The sequence below is a fragment of the Octodon degus genome, unplaced genomic scaffold (assembly GCF_000260255.1).
Source record: "Octodon degus isolate 3935 unplaced genomic scaffold, OctDeg1.0 scaffold00004, whole genome shotgun sequence".
Classification (NCBI taxonomy): domain Eukaryota; kingdom Metazoa; phylum Chordata; class Mammalia; order Rodentia; family Octodontidae; genus Octodon; species Octodon degus.
The window spans coordinates 1357609-1376070 of NW_004524580.1; the positions used below are offsets into that span (position 1 = coordinate 1357609).

Consider the following 18462-nt stretch of genomic DNA (forward strand, 5'->3'; position numbering starts at 1 on the left):
TATATAATACAAAATGAACACCAGCTCCACTAGCTTCACTTTTGAGCGCCTACATTCCTACATTTTCAAGGTTCAAGTGATCTGAAGAGGAAATGAACAGGGCCCCTTAGTCCTTTCTCAGAAAGGAGGACGGCCTCCTACCTTGATGTGCTGGATCCCTCCCATGTTCATCCAGGCCTGTGCCTGCTCCGGGTTCAGGGCCACGGCAGCTCTGTAGCTCTGCATGAGTAAGAAAGACCTCCGGTTAGGAAAAGAGAAGCCCTTTCCGTATTCTGCACTCTCTGGCACTGAAGTGGTTAATACTTCAGAGCCAGTCAATGTCCAGCTTGTGGGAGGCCCGGCTTATTTCTGTTATTTTTCAAAGTCAATGATTTTAAAGTGGAAGAAACTGAAATGTGCAATTTCTCCGCAGAGCTGATCTGTGGACCCATGCCATCTGAGGCTGCCTGCAGGAATCCAGGAGATGTCTATAATAATGCACCATTTCCTGCTGGCCCTGACCTGCAAGAGAACTGCACTCTTTGCCCTTCTTCACATAAATGGACTTGGGAAGGAGAAAAAGTCTGCTTGAAATCACAGAATCTGGGGGTTGGGAATACAGCTTAGTGGTGGGACGCTTGCTCAGCATTTGTAAGACTGCATTTGATCACTAGCACTAAGGAAAAAGCAAAAGCAAAAGCAAAAGCAAAATCAGAATCTAGAGTAATCTGCATCCAGATTAACTTCGATGTAGCAGCTCCTTCGACAGTATCACTGACCTGGCCACTCAGTCCTGGCCTCCACTACAAAAACAAGACGCTCCACTGGTCTGCCACCCCAGGGGACACTTTTAATCACTAGAAGGTCATTCTTCTTCTGCTACATGAAGTCTTCAAATGTTCCAGTGGTGTTATCAATCCCTCCAGCACTTTCCTTTGTTTGAATACCATGTACCCTACTGTATGTAGTGTCTGTGACGTAGACCTTTAATTCTGTGAGCTGCATCAGAGCTTAGCTTACCATGTGGTCCTACTTAGAGAGAGATGGCTCTGCTTACGCAAAGCCCTCCGAAGTTAGGAATCTCTGCATATATTTTACTGTTTTCTGCTATTTTTATTAGTGAAAACGTAACCAAACAAATCCACCAAATAATAGGTAGCCCAATCCCTCTGGTTTAGGAGAAACAATTAAACTTCAAAGTATGTCTCTTAGTTTATTTAGATCAGCAGAGACTTGAGTATAGGAAAGAAAAGCTGATTTGAGCCTGGCTCCTCTCACACGGGGGGACTTTGAGCCACATCTCTCTCAAAGGACCTCCGCATCTCAGCTTGCGGTAGTGCAGTGACTACAGCGACCAGGCCTCCCTCATATGCACTCTGCAAAGATTAAGTTGCTTCGTACATGTGAGTTCCACGTGGAGAGCTGGTGTGCACTGGCCATGGCCCCTGCTGCTCCCTGCTGAGCCTCGCTGCTCTATGAAGTCCATCCGACCCACTGGAGTAGAAACTACAACACGCTTTTCTTTCAGCACCATGTATCAAGATACAGAGAGATGCAGAAGAGAGAATTTTTATAAATTATTAATAATTAAGTTGATACCTTAACTATAAATACCTTAGGAATAAAGCTATTAAAAGCATTCAAAAGGCAAAGAAAATTGCACAATTTCTAAAAGAAAAGCACACAATGTCTCAGACAAAAATGCCACAATTTCTGTTGCTCTTTTAGGGGTTCACATTCACATTAGCTTCTCCAAATCACTTTACATATGCTTTACATATTTATACAAATATAAGTATGTCATTATAGACTTACATGAATATAATTATCTCTATCTCTATATTTACATAAAACATCTTTTTTTTTTTTTTTCAGTTTTGGGAATAAAATCCAGGCCCTCTCATAACTCAGGGCAATTTGATAACTTCATTAGTTCCCACTGGTGGTTTTATAAACTCACTAAAGTAAATATCACTATCATTAACATGTAGTGTTTCTGTAACACTAGTTATGATTTTATGTATCTTCTTGATTTTGAACTTCTAAAATTTATGTATTCAAATTTAAGGCATATGAGGTATGCAGCTCAGGCTCATAGTGACTGTCCTGTCTCAGCCTCCCCAGTACTTGGATTACAGGCATGTGCCACTAAGCCTGGCTGGTGGGGGGCCTCCAGGGCAGGTCTGGTACTCCAGGCGGCCCTGATCATCAGACCCGGGTCCTCGTGCAAATCACCAGGTGCTTAGACCACTGAGCTATCTCCCCAGCCTCAACTTTTAAAATGCAACATATTTTATTCATTCCAAAGAAGAATATCTAATCACACACACACACACACACACACACACACACGCATGAACACACAGCGGGTGACAGGCGCACCCGACCATATGTGTTATCTGTCCCTTTCCAGTAACTGGCACCTGGAGGAGACAGCTTTCTGAGTTGGAGGAAGCCAGGTCCCTGGAGTGGGGGTGCTGGGGAGCACGGGCTGTGTGCAGGGGACACAGCGAGTGGGGCAGTGGGGTGCGGCGGTGAGGACTCGTTGTCACCACAGCTATCTGCACACCAGCGCAGCTATAACAGATGCTTCTCACAGTCCAATAGAGAAGGACAGATAGGCAGACAGTGTGTTGTGAGGCCAAAATGTGAATGTATGGACAATCAAGTTAAAGTTAATAATTGAAGAAAAGGATGCATTTCATAACTCTGAGTAATCACAAATCATAGCCTCAAATATGAAAATCAATGGGTAACACTATGTTAGTTAATCCGAAAATTCACCCTGCAATCATGTCAGTGACACTAGATTTTGCTATTTAGGTTTCATTACAAAGCATGGAATAATGTGTTGTAATCTGTAAATTAAGTAACAAGTTTTCTGTATTTTTACCTCAAAAGCTTTCTCAAGAAGGTTCTGCTCCCTCAGTTGATTGCCTTTTGTGAAAAACAGTTCAGATGCGACTTTGGGGTCCTTTGGTTTCAGCTGGAGGGCCTTGTCTATAGCATCAAGTGCCTGAAGAGGGACGAAATAAAGTCAATAAACACAGGCTCCCAGCATGTGGGCAGTGGCTGCATCCGTGTTAGCTGGTGTACCACAACCGAAATACATTCTTCATTCTCTCATTTTCTCAAGAATTAATGACCTAAACAAAATAATTTACTTATATTCAAGTCACTAATACATCAGTGATGAGAAACCCAAACAAACCCAGAAATAACAAAAGTTCCCCAATCCCTTTTCAGGGAGATGGTGGGGTGGAGTCGATGTGCCCTGACCACTGGCCCTCATTCCTCTCAGCCCCGTGCAGGCCCCTGGTTCCCTCTGCGCCCACTGCTCCTTTGTGGTAAAGCAGACTTTCCAAGCATATACTTGACCATGCTGCTGCTGGGTAAAACCCCAAACCTCCAGGATAGAGAACAAAACGGTGGGTCCCAGCACCCGGGTCTGCGTCTCACACTGCGGCCCTGCTCTCTCACACCTATCCCTCGGACAGCCCCTTGTTGCTGCCACACAACCTCTGCGTGGGCGGTTTCTTGTCCAGAACGTTCTTTCCCATCGAGTCTGCCTGATTAGTCCCGTTAATGATCCAGCCTTCCTCCACATCATTTCACAGGGAGATCTGGCCTTCCACACTGGCTTGGTCCCTGATTACACCTCTTCATGCTATCACCAAGCACAGCTACGACTGTGCGTGAGTGTGTGCGTGCGCGCGTGCGCGCGTGCGCGTGTGTGTGTGTGTGTGTAACTGTGTGTTCAGTCTCCTGCTCCTCTAAGCAGCAGAAGGATAAGCGCAGAGATTCTTTGTTTGGCAGACCACGTTATCCTAGCTTCTAGTGCATGGCAGGCATTCCACAGATACGCTGTTGAGCTGGCTCCTGACTTCACTGGTTATATGACTTTTAAAGTGGAGATAAGCAATAACAACAGCCATAGTAGCCTGCCTTACAGGGCTGTTAGGAGGGTTACATGAAAGAAGAAACATAGAAAATGCAAAAAACACAAGAAAGCCAGTCTTTCTAGAATTGGCTAAAATCAAACAGATAAAATTATATCACATCTCTAGACCAGGGAGAAGCCAAAGCATATACACTTCACAGGGACAACTTGGCATCAAGGGACATCTGTGAGATGCTCCTGCGAGGCTGAGAATCTCGACTTCCCAGCTGTGGAGCGCCCAAGCAGGAACCACAGGTGCCCACCTCTTCCTACCTTGTCGTGGGCCTCCTGCTTGCTGTAGATGGCAGACAAGAGGCGGTAGCACTCCAGGCACCCCGCCTCCTCTGAAACAATGTGCTCAGTCATCTTCTCAGCTTCTTTCGTCTGACCCATCACTGCCAAAACCTGCGCCTACAAAAATACATGGGCCTAGCTGAGAAGGTGCTTTACAGATGTGTCTCGCAAAGCACCCCTAGCAGGGGTGGGGAGATAGCTCAGTGGCATAAGTGCCTGCCTGGCAAGCACAAGGTCCTCAGTTCGATCCCCAGTACCACAGCCAGACTGGCCCTGGAACCCTGGGCACACTATGCCTGTCCCAGGACCAGGTGTGGTGGTGCACGCTGGTAATCCCAGCACTGGAGGGCTGAGACAGGAGGATCACTATGAATCTGAGCTGCATTGTGAGACCTTGTTTAAAAAGAAAAAAAGCACGCTCAGTAGAGGCTCTGCAAAGACAGTCCTGTCCACTGCCTCAGTGTCCCTGTGCCCTGGGGAAGGCAGGTGGCCAACTGGGAGGGTGACTCCTGTGTCCCTCATGCATTTACTAAGGGGTGTTCAGCCATCTGTATATGGATGGGAAGGGAGACGGCTGGGGAGACGGCTGGGCCTTCTGAAGAGGTGCTCACACCATATCCACAGACAAACACTCTTGTATGATTTTAAAAGAACACAATTATTGGCAGAAGACAACAACTTTGATGTACTGGACATCTAAGAAAAAGAAGTTCTTAACGTTGAAATGAAAACAGTGTTGCCACTCACTCTGATGCTGTTTGCTAAAGGCTCTGCAGCCCTCGTACTTAGGAACTGTGTGCATAAGCCCTGAGGTAAGAAAGGTGTGCGATCAACTGGACTCACAGGTTTAAGAAGACATGCGTGTGTGCTCAGACCACAGTAGGTGGACAACTTAGCACCAAGGGACATCTGTGAGACGCGCTGAACACCTGTGCATCTGAACACGCGTGTGTGCGTACATACACTCAGACACAAAAAGAGAGCTTGTCAACATGTTAAAAGCTGACAGAGGAGGGGGGCGGGGAGACAGCTCAGTAGAATAAGCACCTGCCTGGCAAAAGCAAGGTCCTGAGTTCCGTCCCCAGTACAGCAATAAATAAATAAATAAATAAATAAATCAAGTTGACAGAGCAGAATGAAAGGGTACTGAGTATTTTCCTACCTTTGCAACTTTTTGTTTCATTGTGCAGAGCTGGGAGCAGCGCCAGGGCCTTGATCATGCTAGTGCCAGTCAAACGCTCTGCACAGAGCTACATGCACCCAGCCGTGCCACTTTTCCTAAGCCCAAAATTATTTTGAAACAAAGCTCTAAGGAGTTTTGGCATTTGTGTCTTTGGCGGATGGCTGTAACCCCGGCGAGTATCGTACGGTAGATCTGGCAGCCAGGGTCTCGGTGCCTGCAGCCTGGCTGCCTGTGGTCCCCGCCCCCACTCACCAGCGCCAAGTGCTGCTCCCGCTGTGATGGCTGGAGTGCCGCGGCCTCACGGTACACCTGCAGCGCCTCCTCGTAGCGGCCAGTGTTGTAGTAGAGTGCTCCCAAGGGTGACAGGGTCTCAGCTTTGCGGGCCACCTGCAGGGCTCTGAGTTTGGACAAAGGCAAGCTGATACTTTTAAACAGCATATTTCCAAAGGTCTAAGCTTATCTGGCTCTGAGGATAAACAGGACTGTGCTGATGGTACAGAGTCCCTGGCCCTGCTCAAGGTCAGTGGGCAGCCTACTCCTGTTGTGCTGTGAGTCTTGCCTCCACTCTGAATCTGCTATTTGAGGTTTGGGTTGCAGCCCACAGCTTTAGGAAATGATGGATTAACTCAAGTGGAAATACAATTCTGACTCTGCTTTAGAACTGTGGTCAACCGAGGGAAAGTCGCTGGCCAGGACCCCATTACAGCACTGACCGTTCTCTTGAAATGGGGATCTGTATACCCCAACACGCAGAGTTTGCTAATACTGCAATCTGTTATTCCAACTTTTTTTTTTTTTTTTTTTTTTTTTGGTAACAACAGTTGAACTCGGGACCTTGCACTTGCCAGGCAGGTACTGTGCTCCTGAGCTATTCCCCCGGCCCGCTAATAACATATTCTGAGATCTTGTTTCTTCTGATAGAAAGTTAGTAGCATCTTCTGAGGTCTCTAGGCAACTTAGAAAGTGAAGAAATGAACCAGGCACAGTGGTGCACACCTGCAATCCCAGCACTCAGGAGGCTGAGGCAGGAGGATTACCAGGAGTTCAAGGTCAGCCTGGGCTACATAGTGGTTGCAAGCCCAGCCTGTACCACACAGTGAGACCCTGTCTCAAAAACAAAAACAAAAAGACAAACACAAAGTGAGGTAAGGAACTGTACCGTTTGTACCACTCCTCAGCCATACTGTTCTTGCCCAGGGACCTGTAGAGTCTGCCCAGGTTCACCATGGCCACATGGTGGCCAGGGCTCAGGGTGACGGCCTGCTGGTAATGGGTCACTGCCTTCTCCGGGGAGCCTGCAGATGTGACAGTGGGCAGAGAAGAGCGGAGAGCCCCTTGTAGGTGTCATCATCCACCACAAACCATCCCCTTGTAATGTAGCCAGCTCTTGCTTCTCATTCTTGCTTTAACTTTGGGCTGTTCTTGCCTTCATTTCCCCAATAAATTAATTACTAAAAAGCAGTAAAAATTGAGGCCTGTTTCTTCTACTTTTTTTTTTTCCACAGTGTTTTCTGGCCATCGCCCTTGCGGCCGTGATGTCTGAATGCGCAGCGATGTTCACTCGCTGTGCCGCAGCCACTCACTGCCCTCTGGTGGAGCTGCAGGAGGAAGGGCCGGGTGGCTCTTGGGCACTACAGAGCACTGCGAGCTGGGTGTTCCAGCCTGAAATCTCCTTTGGAGTTGCACTTTTTATTTAAACCACATTTGTCTTGTGACTATAAATAACAACGATCCCTCTTGTGCATATCCAGTACTTATATATTTCTGAATGTTTTTATCTTCATGATCTATGTAGGCATTTTGGATACTTCTGATGCTATTTAGCTGCCTCTTGAAACTTAAGGAATATTTAAAACAATCAAAAATGAAACTACTATGTTACAGATATGGGCATAAACTACAAAGACCCGAAGAGTCCTGTCAACCACCGCAGGGAGTATGGCAGAGGCCACAGTGAGTATGCAGCCTCTGCTCCCCAGGGCATTCCCAGGGCTGAGCTTGAGGAGCCTGCGCTTCTCAGCAGGATGGGACCTTCGACATCTGCAGAAGCCTCCCAAGTGCACTGGGTATGAACTCAGTATGGCTATAAAAACCAAGACATCACGTCCTAGTGTGGCCAGGTGTGGTCACTGTCCTATAAGGATGAGGGTGATGGGGTCTAACTGTATGCTGCTGAAGTGAAGGACTAAGCTATAGGCCAGGCTGAGAGGACTCTTTCAGCCTTCGTATCTTTATGACAATTTATTAGCGTGTGACTGATGAACCAGCAGGTGGTGCCACGCAACAATTTTACATGCAAAAAATGAGGTTACATTTCCAGATCAGTGCAAAGGACCCTTTCAAGCATTTCATATTGAAAAAATAATTAAAATGGAATTTTACTGCAGGGCAGCTAGTCTAGTAGTCAACAAGAACAAAGCGATGTTTTACATTAAATTCAAATACCATTTCATTCCTTGTAATATTCATTACATGCCCATGGTAGGAGCTCTGCACAAAGCACAACTGCAGTCCCTGCCTAATACTTTGCATTAAGTAAGATGGAGAAAGTATATTTCACATAGCACCTGTCACAGGAGAACACTGTGTCAATTATAATGCTGATTCTGTAATGTGTATAAAAAAGGAACAAGCAAATGATTCCAGAAACTTCTTTTCTCAGTTGCAGTGCAGTACTGGCCATCTGCTGGGTTCCCCAGAAGCTGCTGCTGTGCGTAGCGGAGCATCTCATCATCAGGACTAAGCAGCTTTTGTAAGTGACACTCCGAGGCACAGTGCCATCACTCACACTGTGTCCTCAAGACTTGATCATAAGACAGGGGAAGATTTTACTGAGCTGAGCTTGAAGACTTGGGCAGATGACAGCCCGTGTAGCCAGGCGACCCCGGCAGCGGGCTTTGCTGCCCACTGAGGGAGCGAGTTAGCTAGCGTGTGTTGGGCTCCTGGGGCTATTAGGGTAACCGTCACTGTGCGCCATGGACCGCAGCGCCTCATCTCCACAACAGCTGCTCTTTGCACTCACCAGAATCAACTAAGAAAACACCATAGTTGTTGTGTAAGTCCGAGCTGTCTGGACAGTTCTTTATTCCAGCCTGGTATATTTCTTCAGCTTCTTTGAATCTTTCCTTATAAGAGAACAAAAAACAGGTAGGATAGAGTCTGTGAAAATCACCAAACTGAGTATTGGTAGTGGCACAGTAGGGTGACTTTACTGGGCATTTACTTACAGCAGGCCTGAAGCTCCAGCACTACAAATGCTGCCTGAATGACAAGCAGATGTGTGCTAAACTGGGACAGCTGGGTGGACTGAGCGCCACCTCCAGAAAGGGTCTGAAAACATCTGCTTCAGTGGTAGGGTCATGCGGGAAAGGCGGCACTGAACATTCTTGCAGGGTGTGGGGTGCCCAGGGGTGTGTTTGAGAACTGCATTTGCAAAGAGACCTATCTTCTCTGACCTACATTGTAAGGCTGATTTTGGAAGGTTTTCAAGGCATGTGGGAAGGGAAGGCCTATACAGATTAAGTGAGGGCTTTGCCCTGACCTTGCTGTGCTCGAAGTCTCATTTCTGCCCTCACCAGATGTGCGCTGCATTCTGGGTACACACTCTTCACCTCTGAGCTGATCCCTCTGAGACGCATGCGAGCCCAGGGCCACTGGGCACAGCTCCGGCATGCTGCAGTGTGCACACAGATCTCGACAGCCCCAACCTGATGAGCTACCTTTTTATTGCCTTTTGCCTCAATTCATTTAAAGATTAAGCTGAAAGGAGGATACGCTTGAGTCATCTGTAGGAAAATGGATGCACCTGGAGACTGTACCATTCAGTGAAGTAAACCAGACACACCAGCTCTAATACTGCATGATACTCTTATATGCAAAATCCAAAGTGTAAATAATTCAAGGAGCAAAACCCAAGAGATGTAAGGGGAAATGGAGACAGAGCTTTTGTAAATGGGAGGGGACTGGAGATAGAGGGAGGGGAAGGAGGCAGAGAATTAAGAAGTGCTATATGCACAGACCAACCCCCCACCAAAAGTGCATGCATTATACATTGTGGACTGTATACTGGTATTAATAAAAGTAAAAAGCTAAAACAACTAAAGGCTAACCAAACAAAAATGGTTCACATTAGTACATTTTAATAATTCTGAATTAACTTTCTGGTACATAGTTCAATGTATGAGGGACTGTCATATCAATTTTTAACATTATAGAAGTTAAAATCTAGTTAACCACAGTTCTAAGAATTATCCACCTGTAGACAATTTCATTCCTTAGTGCTGCTGTGATGGTCAGGTAAAAGAAAAGCACAGAAATTTCCTTAAGACACTCTGAGGTGTTGCTTCTCGGCCTCTTGGCTAACCTCTTGGCTAATCAAGTGAAGACGCTTTGAAGACAAGCGCTTTGAAGCCTTTATCAGAAGTCACTCCTGCTGAGCTTCCAACCTGACAGGCCCGAAGGGAAGGCAGAGCGCAGGGTCTCAGGCGTTGCCTCCTCGGTCTGTGACCACAGATCCGCTAGATGCTCACACCAAGTGCTACGCAGTGAGCGGGGCTAAGATCTGACCCAGAAGGCAGCCGTTGGTTTGATTCCACATTAGTCAGCAACATTGAATAAGAAGGTGAGGGTTGTATTTGGCAAATATCGTGAATTTTATTTAAAAATCCATATTCTCTCAAAACTGCGGATCCATGTTTCTAAAAATGCAGAGATTTTTCAAAAAACTGTCCAACTCAACATAATTAAAGACAAAAACCTCCAACTACTTCTTTTTCAAGAGAAAAAAATGTTTTGTGACCACACCATCCACTGAGGGGCTGGCCAGTGTGTGTGGTAAATGAGGAAGACAGAGTATAATTTATGTAAGACTCCAATGACATGTACAAGACATTGAGGCATTACTCACGCAGCCAGTCATGCAGCACTTGACAGCTATGACCAAAATACAAAGTATGACATAGAAATTGCGGACTGGGCTACAGTGCCTGACTATATGGGGCTGGAGTCTCTGCCCGCCCTCCTGTTTATGTCCGTGCACCTTTATTTCACTGTGCTCTGAGGCAAGAACAGGAATCACAACAGCGCCTGTGTCCTGGGTTTGTTGTGAGCGCTAGATGCTGAAACCGCGGAGGAGCGCGTGCTGTGACGCTCAGCCAGTGCCTGGTGCTCCGTGTGCCAGCAAGCCGCTGGCCTTGATGGCTGCCACGACTACTCACTCCTCGTACCTGCTACTAGGATGGAGACGTCGGAGGCACTGCGATGAACACAACACGATCCTTGTGTTCTGCGGGTGCAAAGAACCCTGGCCTGACAACCAGACGTAGCCGAAGGATTAGAGTCTCCGGGAGGTGTGCTGAGGCCGGGGGGGCTGGCCTTGTCACTGGGGTCGTTAGTTATGGGCACTTTCAAGGGCTGTTTCCGCTGATGCTTTCATGTCTGTCTCCTGTGACTACATGGGAAACAGTTACCTTGGCTTTCTTTTTTTATATTTCTCAATCATGTTTTAGATACAGGGGTCAAATATTACTTAATACATTAAAAGCAACTACAGAAAGAGTAGCCAGAACAATCCTGCAATGGACAGCCAGTTTCTGAAAAGCCTACACTGCCTAAATTCCTATTCAGCAAGTATTGGTGGTTGACATTGTCTCTGTGTTCCTTGTTTTTGTTGTTGTTTGTTTGTTTTTCCATATCAGGAATCAAACTCAGGCAGGCACTGCACCACTGAGCTAAATCCCTGGCCCTTGTCTCTATGTTACTAAAGAATCAAATTTTCTAATTTACCCAGCACTCTTAAAACACACTGACATGGTAAAATAAAAATTTCACAAACAATTATTTAAAATATGGGTGAGACTTTCACTAAGAACAACCAAAACCCAAGAGAACGGGACACGGGTGCCAAGTAAATAAGAGCTGACACTAGTTATCCATGTTTTCTTAACAAATGAAGAAATCTGGAGTAGGGTTTAGGGGCTCACTCAGAAGCAAATGTTTGCAAGGGCAGTTACCGCTGTGCCCGATGAGCTTACCCTGCCCCTCTCCTACCACACCAAAACAGAGAAAGGGATGCCCCTTCTCATCTGCACTCCTCTCTTGCTTTTGGCCTTGTGGGCCGAGTTCCCCTAGAAACAGAACTTTCCAAGTGCAGAGAAATAGATTTGAGGCCGTGCTGCGGAGCGTGTGCCCAGTGCCCTCCATAAGCTGATGGCTGCTCTGAGACTCTGTGACAAATGGCCTCAGCAGGTCTCTCTCTTTTCTCACTGGCTCTGTCAGTGATTAACTCCACGGAGGAGCAGAGTGGCCAGCACCCCTGGAGGAAAGCAGCTTGCAGGACTGCAGGAACCCCTCCCTCCCCTGGGAAGCAGAATGAGGGGCTCTGCTCCAAGCACTTGCTGTCCTTTACCTCCTCTGATCACAAGTCCTGACCCAGAAGCTTGACAATTGCTGGTCTCCATGGAATTGTGTGGTCCAGAGGAAGTGTCATCGATTTACAGGTCAACTTTCATTAAAAACACAGTGCCCCAGAGGGACACTGCTCCACGCCAGAGCCAGCCCTGCTCAGCCTCAGCACCCAGCCAGCCTCCAAAGGCAGAAGGTACACAGGACACACGCGGCCCCACCTTCCCAGGCCCAGCATAGATGCTGCTACCTCCAGGAAGGGCAGGTGGGGAGCAGGTGTTCTGTGAAAGTCCCTGGCTGTAATGTGCTCCTGTGGGCTGGACGGCTCTGGGTGCAGGCAGGCAGATGTGGGGTCTGTGCCACAATCACTAGGTTTCTTGGTTTTAGGACCTTTTTAAACTCTATCAATTCCAGGGCTCTCCTACACCTTTCATTTATGTGGGCTACCTCTGTATTTCCCATCTAGTAAAGAAGCTGAGAAAATTTTAAAATGTTTATTAATTTATTGAATAAACTCAAACATATTTATATGAAATATATTTTCCAAGGCAAAACTAATTAGTGAAAACAGTGGCACTGACTTACATTTTTGCAAATCATTTTTGCATCTACTTTAATTGAAGGTGATTGGATTCTCACATGTATTTGTGCTACTATTTTGTCTGTCTGTCTGTCTATCTTTGCAGTTACTATGGGACTAGAGGGACTATACCACTCAATACATACCCAGACTGTTTCTTTAAAAAAAAATATTGAGACAGGGTCTCCCAGAGTTGCTGAGGCAGGACTGGCATGTGCGAATCTCCTGCTTCAGCCTGGCTCAGGGCAGGGACCAACACGCTTTCATATGCTGCACGGGTCTGCACGTGATGCTGGAACTAAACACAGAGCCTTCACACTGAGATACATCTCCAAGGCCTTCAATTTTTCATTTTGTGACAAAGTCCTGTTAAACTGTACAGGCCGGGCTTAGAGTGGCACTTTTCCTGCCTCAGCCTCTCTGAGCACTGCGATCACAGCCATGGGCCACCATGCCTGGCTGCATGTGCTTTTTTTTGTTGTTGCTGTTGTTGCTCACTGAAGTGTGTGAATAAAATCTGCCTTCATGCAGGTATTTAGTGGGAAGAGGGCAGAGTATGCTCAGTCTCTTCAGAACTGTGATCATATCAGCTGTCAGCAGCTGGACACCAGGAGAGAGTGAGGGGACAGGCAAAGCACTGTCTTGTCTTGCTGGGAAGACCACATAGATCTTCCTGGATCCAGGGCCCTGCCAGCACTTGCGCAGTCGGGAAGGTGTGGAGGGGGCACTCCAGATCAGGAAAGGATGGGCGGGGAGCATGCTGCCGGGGCCAGCACTGCAGCCGTGCATCTGGATCCCTTGCTCAGTGCTTTCGCCCTGACCTCTGACAGAAAGCACTCTGTCACAGGGTGTCCCATCCATCAACTGGCTCTCCCTACTGAGATGACCCCAGGAAGTGAAAGCAGTGGATGTTTACATGCAAATTAGTAACCTGCCTAAAAAACTAACCCCAAGCCTCTGATTTGATCTATAGCTCAATCTTACATTTTATCATTTTGTATTTCTTTTCAATCTTGGGTGAAGCCATCATCCCAAAGTACATAAAAAGAAAATAATTATGTTATTATATTAATTGAGGTAGCCAATAGGCTATAAACATGGGGCTGGTAATAATTCACAGAAGGTCAGACTGATAAACAATGTCAATTTTATTCCTTTACTGAAAGTATAACACCAAGTCTCTGGTGAGAATAGGCCAGTCTCATGGCGGTGGGCTTGTGAATGTTCATAGACCTGTTTGCAAAGCTGGAGAACAGCCAGCCCCCAAAGCTAGCGGAGAACCAAGAGAGTTCCAAGTCAGACACCACCCTGACCTCAAAGAAGAGCTCAACTTCTGAGCCCAGACTTCCCAACCCTTGGCTGTAGGCCACACAGAGGAATATCACCTTTTCCTGGAAATTTTTGTGTCTCACTTCCATAACAACACACCCCGCTGGGTGTCCTTAACCCCGCTCCTCTATAGCTGCACTTACTACTACCCATTACCGCTTTCTAACTATGGCTTTCTGTGAGAGCCCCTAACTGCAATGTGTTCCTGTGGGCTGGACTGCACTGGTGCAGGCAGGCAGACATGGGGTCTACACCACAACCGCTAGGTTTCTTGGTTTTAGGACCTTTTTAAACTCCATCAATTCCAGCGATTGTGGGCTACCTCTGTCTAACTACGCCAGGAACAACACAGGAACAGTGGGGAGCGCTCCAGAGACCAAATGTTAGCTCCGGTCCTGCCACTCCTTATTCATGGCAGGACCTTGAGCAGCTGCTTAACTCCATCTACCTTCCATTTTCATTGACTAAATGAGATGATCACAAAAACTCTTTAAGGTTTTTCCTGTACTGCTCTTCCTTTCTGAAAAGCTTCCTGTTCACTGTGGTGCTTTGCTTATTGGAAGCCCTAAATCTAGTTCCTGTTCCCAATCTCCCTGTCATCTTTCCAAATGCCATTTTCCTAAAATGCCCAAGCAGCGACATTCAGGGCCTAGAGGCTGTGCCCTGAGGGTAGCAATGAGCTGTTGTCCTCTTTCACGAAGCAGTTTCCTGACTTGTCTGGGGACCCGGGAAGCACACTTGTGTTCTGGCACGTGAGGACTGTATCCCAGTACTGAATCACTGGATGGTTCAAATGGTATTTTCAGACAAGCTATTAGAACGGAAAGGTTCCTTGCCAGAAGAAAAGAAAGGAAAGAAATAAGAATCTCAATAATCAGTGCTAGGCAAATTGTTACATAAATTACACTGCCTTATTTTGCACAAGTAAGCGATCTCTACAGTGGCATTTATAAAAGGCTTTATTACACCATGCAACCTACATAATATGATGCATACCTTCATGACAGTGAGAAGGACAGGAGCCAAGCCATACGTGAATGTAAGCATTAAAATAACAAAAATAAGGGCTGGCCAGATAGCTCAGCAGACTAAAGTGCCTGCTTTGGCAGAGTGCAGAGGCTGGGGTTTGATCCCTAGCATTCTGTGCTGGGCCTGCCCCTGGGGCGCGCTGAGATGGCGATGGAGACTGGGCATGGTAGCACATGCCCGTAATTCCAGGACTGGGAGGCTGAAAACAGGAGAATCACTACAAGTCCGAATTACGTAGTGAGACCCTGTACACCCTGTAGACCCTGTCCTAAATTTATAAATAAACAAAAATAAAATAAATCACAAAAATGCCAGAATAATACAAAAATATTTATTGTTTCTAAATATTTCACTGTGAAGGTATGAGTGTATTTCTTTTTTAGTTTTTACATCTTTTATTATATATTTATATTTCTTGTGTGATTGGAAAGGACAGCTGAGCTCTTCCTCTCCCATGCCTGCTTTCTCTGGCTCCCAGGGCCTCAGGGCCCTAATCTCTGTTCACCTGTGGAAGTCCCTGCCAGGCCACAAAGGCAGGCTTTTCTCTAGTGCTCTCCCCGACTCTTCCTAAAACAAAGCTTCCAGCCACTCACACCATCACGCAAACCTGAACTTCCTGCAAAATGGCTCATGTGTTTCCATAAGGCTGCCTACCTGCCCAGTGGTAAACCCCTCCCCTTAGATGCCCAGCTCCATTCCCTGCTCCCTGTAGGTCTCAGGTCTAAGCCCATGATGGCCTCCATAGTTTTGTCCTGTGCTGTCCTTCTGGCCTTTCTCGTCCCCTCCCCATCTCAAACCTTCCACTTTGCCCAAACAGACTCGCTTCTGTGCTTTGGGTCAGCAGTGAGGCGTGAGTGTCAGCCCCGATGGCTCTGCTCGTGCCGGGGCTCTGCTGGTGCTGAGGATGCGTCCAGAGGTGAGGACGGCAGTGAGGGCCAGACAGACATGCCTCGCGGCTGCCCTTCAGGCAGAAGCATTTCTTCGAGTGTCTACAAGGGTTTTGAAACATTCCTGTAGGCAAGACTGAGTGCTGAGCTAGATAAAACATGAGTCAATACATCAACCAAAAGTTGAATAAATTTACCCAAAGACTTGGGTCGGGGAGAGACCAAGCTGAGAATTCCTTCATCTGCCACAACACTCACAGCAGCTTTTAAAAAGTAAAGACAAAAGTAGAAGCTATTCTTATCAAATCTTCCCACTGAAATAGCTGGAAAGCACAGTTAGTAAAATGAATGGCATGAAAAAATAGTACAATGTCCTAGAAAATCAGAAATTCAGGAAGACAAAGACCTTGAAATTAAACACAGAAAGGTGAATCCTCTTACACAAGTTCTGAAAACATGCCTACAAACTGGGTGATTTCTTTATTTGTTCGGCATCAGGTTGGGTAGCGTGGGCCATCCTGTGTACACAGCATCCGTGCTGCACCAGAGTGACAGAGGCCTGTGAGCCTCACTTCACAACTCGGCGAGCTGAAATGCTGCGACGCTGCTAGGTAATGCAGTGCCACCAAGAAACAGACTCCTTTGTTACCAAAGAATGTTAAGTCCGCTGGATTCCCTCTACCCACTTCTCTGTGGCTGGCCTCTGCTCGTGAAGCGTTCTTTCTGCACGAAGGAATTGCAGATGTGAAGACAGGTTCGCAGGCCGAGGGAGGCCCGGGTTACGCTGAGGCTGCATGTCCCTGCGTGGTAAAGCCAATCTCCCCAAGGAGCACAGGGAAGGAAAAGCCTCCAAGCTTTCCACTGGAGTCTCAGGTAGATCACACAGCATTTTATATTCACATCTAGTATAGCAAAGATTGCCAAAGACGTGACCTCTGCCTGTCAGAAAGCCTGGGGGGCTCAACCTGTTTTTTGTAGTTTTTTCCTTAACAACTGTTTACAGCTTCCGGTGTGAGCTGCAGTAGCTTTACATCAGTGCCCACCATGGTTCAGGCTTATCAGGAAATCAATTTTAAACACTCCACCTGATGCTTCTTAAAAATAACTGAGGAAAATGTATCTACGCTGTGCTTTTAAAATTTCTACACAAAGCCTGTGTTTGCTTCTGCCTTAGCTGCAAGTAACTTGTCATGACAAGAAAAAAGCTTCCAGTGGTCATAAAATTTGTTGATAGTCCAAATGAATTCAAAGATACTTTAATCCATGAAGGATGGACTAAAAATTTCAAATTCACTAAACATTTGCATCAGTTTTTAAAGTATTAACTTTTCATTAGCTTAGGGTTCATTAATTTAGAAAAGGAATACAACTGAAACTTTGAGATATTTGTTAAGGCAAATTACTTTTGTAATATTAGCACATTAATATTTTAGTTGTATACAAACGATAGCACTAACTATAACACAGCCCTGAGTTACTTATTAAAACATTCATTAGAACGTAGATGCTGTTCAAGAAGACAGTTTTAGGTACATTTAAAATATTATAGCCTTAATGACACATACCTGTAATCTCAACACTCAGGAGGCTGAAGCAGGAGGACTGCGATGAGTTCGAAGCCTTCCTGGGCTACATAATGAACTCAAGCCTACTCTGAACTACATGGAAAGACCCTGTTTTTAAAAAATGAGTCATTAGCTACATGAAGGTTAAGTCAGAATATTTATTAACTTTTAGATTTGAAAACTGAGGCCCAGAGAGGCGCTGGCCACCTGGCCTAAGTCTGTGCTACTATGTACCGTGGAGAGTGGTGGCAAGCCAGGGCCCCTACACCAAATCCCAGAGCAGGGGAAATCCGGAGCTGCTGTCTGTAGCCCGCCCCACACAGTGAGCTGTGCTAGCCATGACAGGGAGCAGGTCATGAAGACCAGGCTGGCTTCCTTAAATTTGAACTGGTAGGTGGGAGATTAAATTTGAAGCCTCAAAAGTCAACATAATATTTAATTTTTTTTTTTTTTCAGAATCAGGGATTGAACTCAGGTCCTTGCGCTTGCCAGGCAAGGGCTTATTCCACTGAGCTATCTCCCCGGCCCCATTATTTAAATTTTAATGGAAGCTATTAATTGAAGACATGAAAATGTGATGAGATTTGCATGTCAAGGATTCCCATAAATGAAGCTCTTTGGAAAAACAATTCACCATGAACAGGGAGGTGGAAGAAAGCTGGAAGGCAGGGGAGAGACATAGAAGGGGCAATAGCAAGGAAGACAGAAGAGTGCACACACACACACACACACACACACACACACACACACACGCACCCCTTTGGGAAGAATTCCCCACTGATGTAGTGAGACTGCCACTCAATACAGGTGATTTTCCTTAAGAGGACAAGGACTCATTCTGTGAGTTGAGGGCTGCTAACTATTAATACAATGCTTTGTTTAATTCCTCATAGCTCACAATTCCACAATGAAATTGGAGTGGTTTTCAAAAATATAGACCATGAACCAAACAAAATCAATCACTGTGGAAATAGTTCAGGGTGAGACCACGCACAGAGAGAAGCAAAGTGCGGTCCAGGGGGCTGCAGCTAGGGTGAGCAGAGGGAGATGGAGGGCACACGGTTCCTCTAGCAATCGCAGGACCCCTCACCCATGGGGTTAGAACAGAACAGAACCCCTTATCCTTCTGAAGCTTCACCTTTCCTACATCTTAAGCACAGCGGAGCCCCCAAGTCCTCACCAGCAGTCACTGAGTGACAACTGATGTGGTGGGCCTTGCCCCTCAGTGGTGGCTGGTGGTGGTGAGGTGGTGACAACAGCTACATTCCCATGTG

At 46.5% G+C, this 18462-nt stretch overlaps 1 protein-coding gene across 2 annotated transcripts in view; it reads right to left on the minus strand.

The window, feature by feature from the left end:
- Positions 1–18462, minus strand: part of Tmtc1 (transmembrane and tetratricopeptide repeat containing 1) — a 241028-nt gene that overhangs the window by 6019 nt on the left and 216547 nt on the right. For both annotated transcript variants that reach the window (XM_023716051.1, XM_023716045.1), the window contains 6 exons: positions 8419–8521; positions 6556–6691; positions 5649–5793; positions 4193–4330; positions 2873–2995; positions 142–219 (listed from right to left, as the gene is read on the minus strand). In XM_023716051.1, the coding sequence (XP_023571819.1) occupies positions 142–219; positions 2873–2995; positions 4193–4330; positions 5649–5793; positions 6556–6691; positions 8419–8521 (723 nt within the window). The remainder of the gene's footprint in view (positions 1–141; positions 220–2872; positions 2996–4192; positions 4331–5648; positions 5794–6555; positions 6692–8418; positions 8522–18462) is intronic.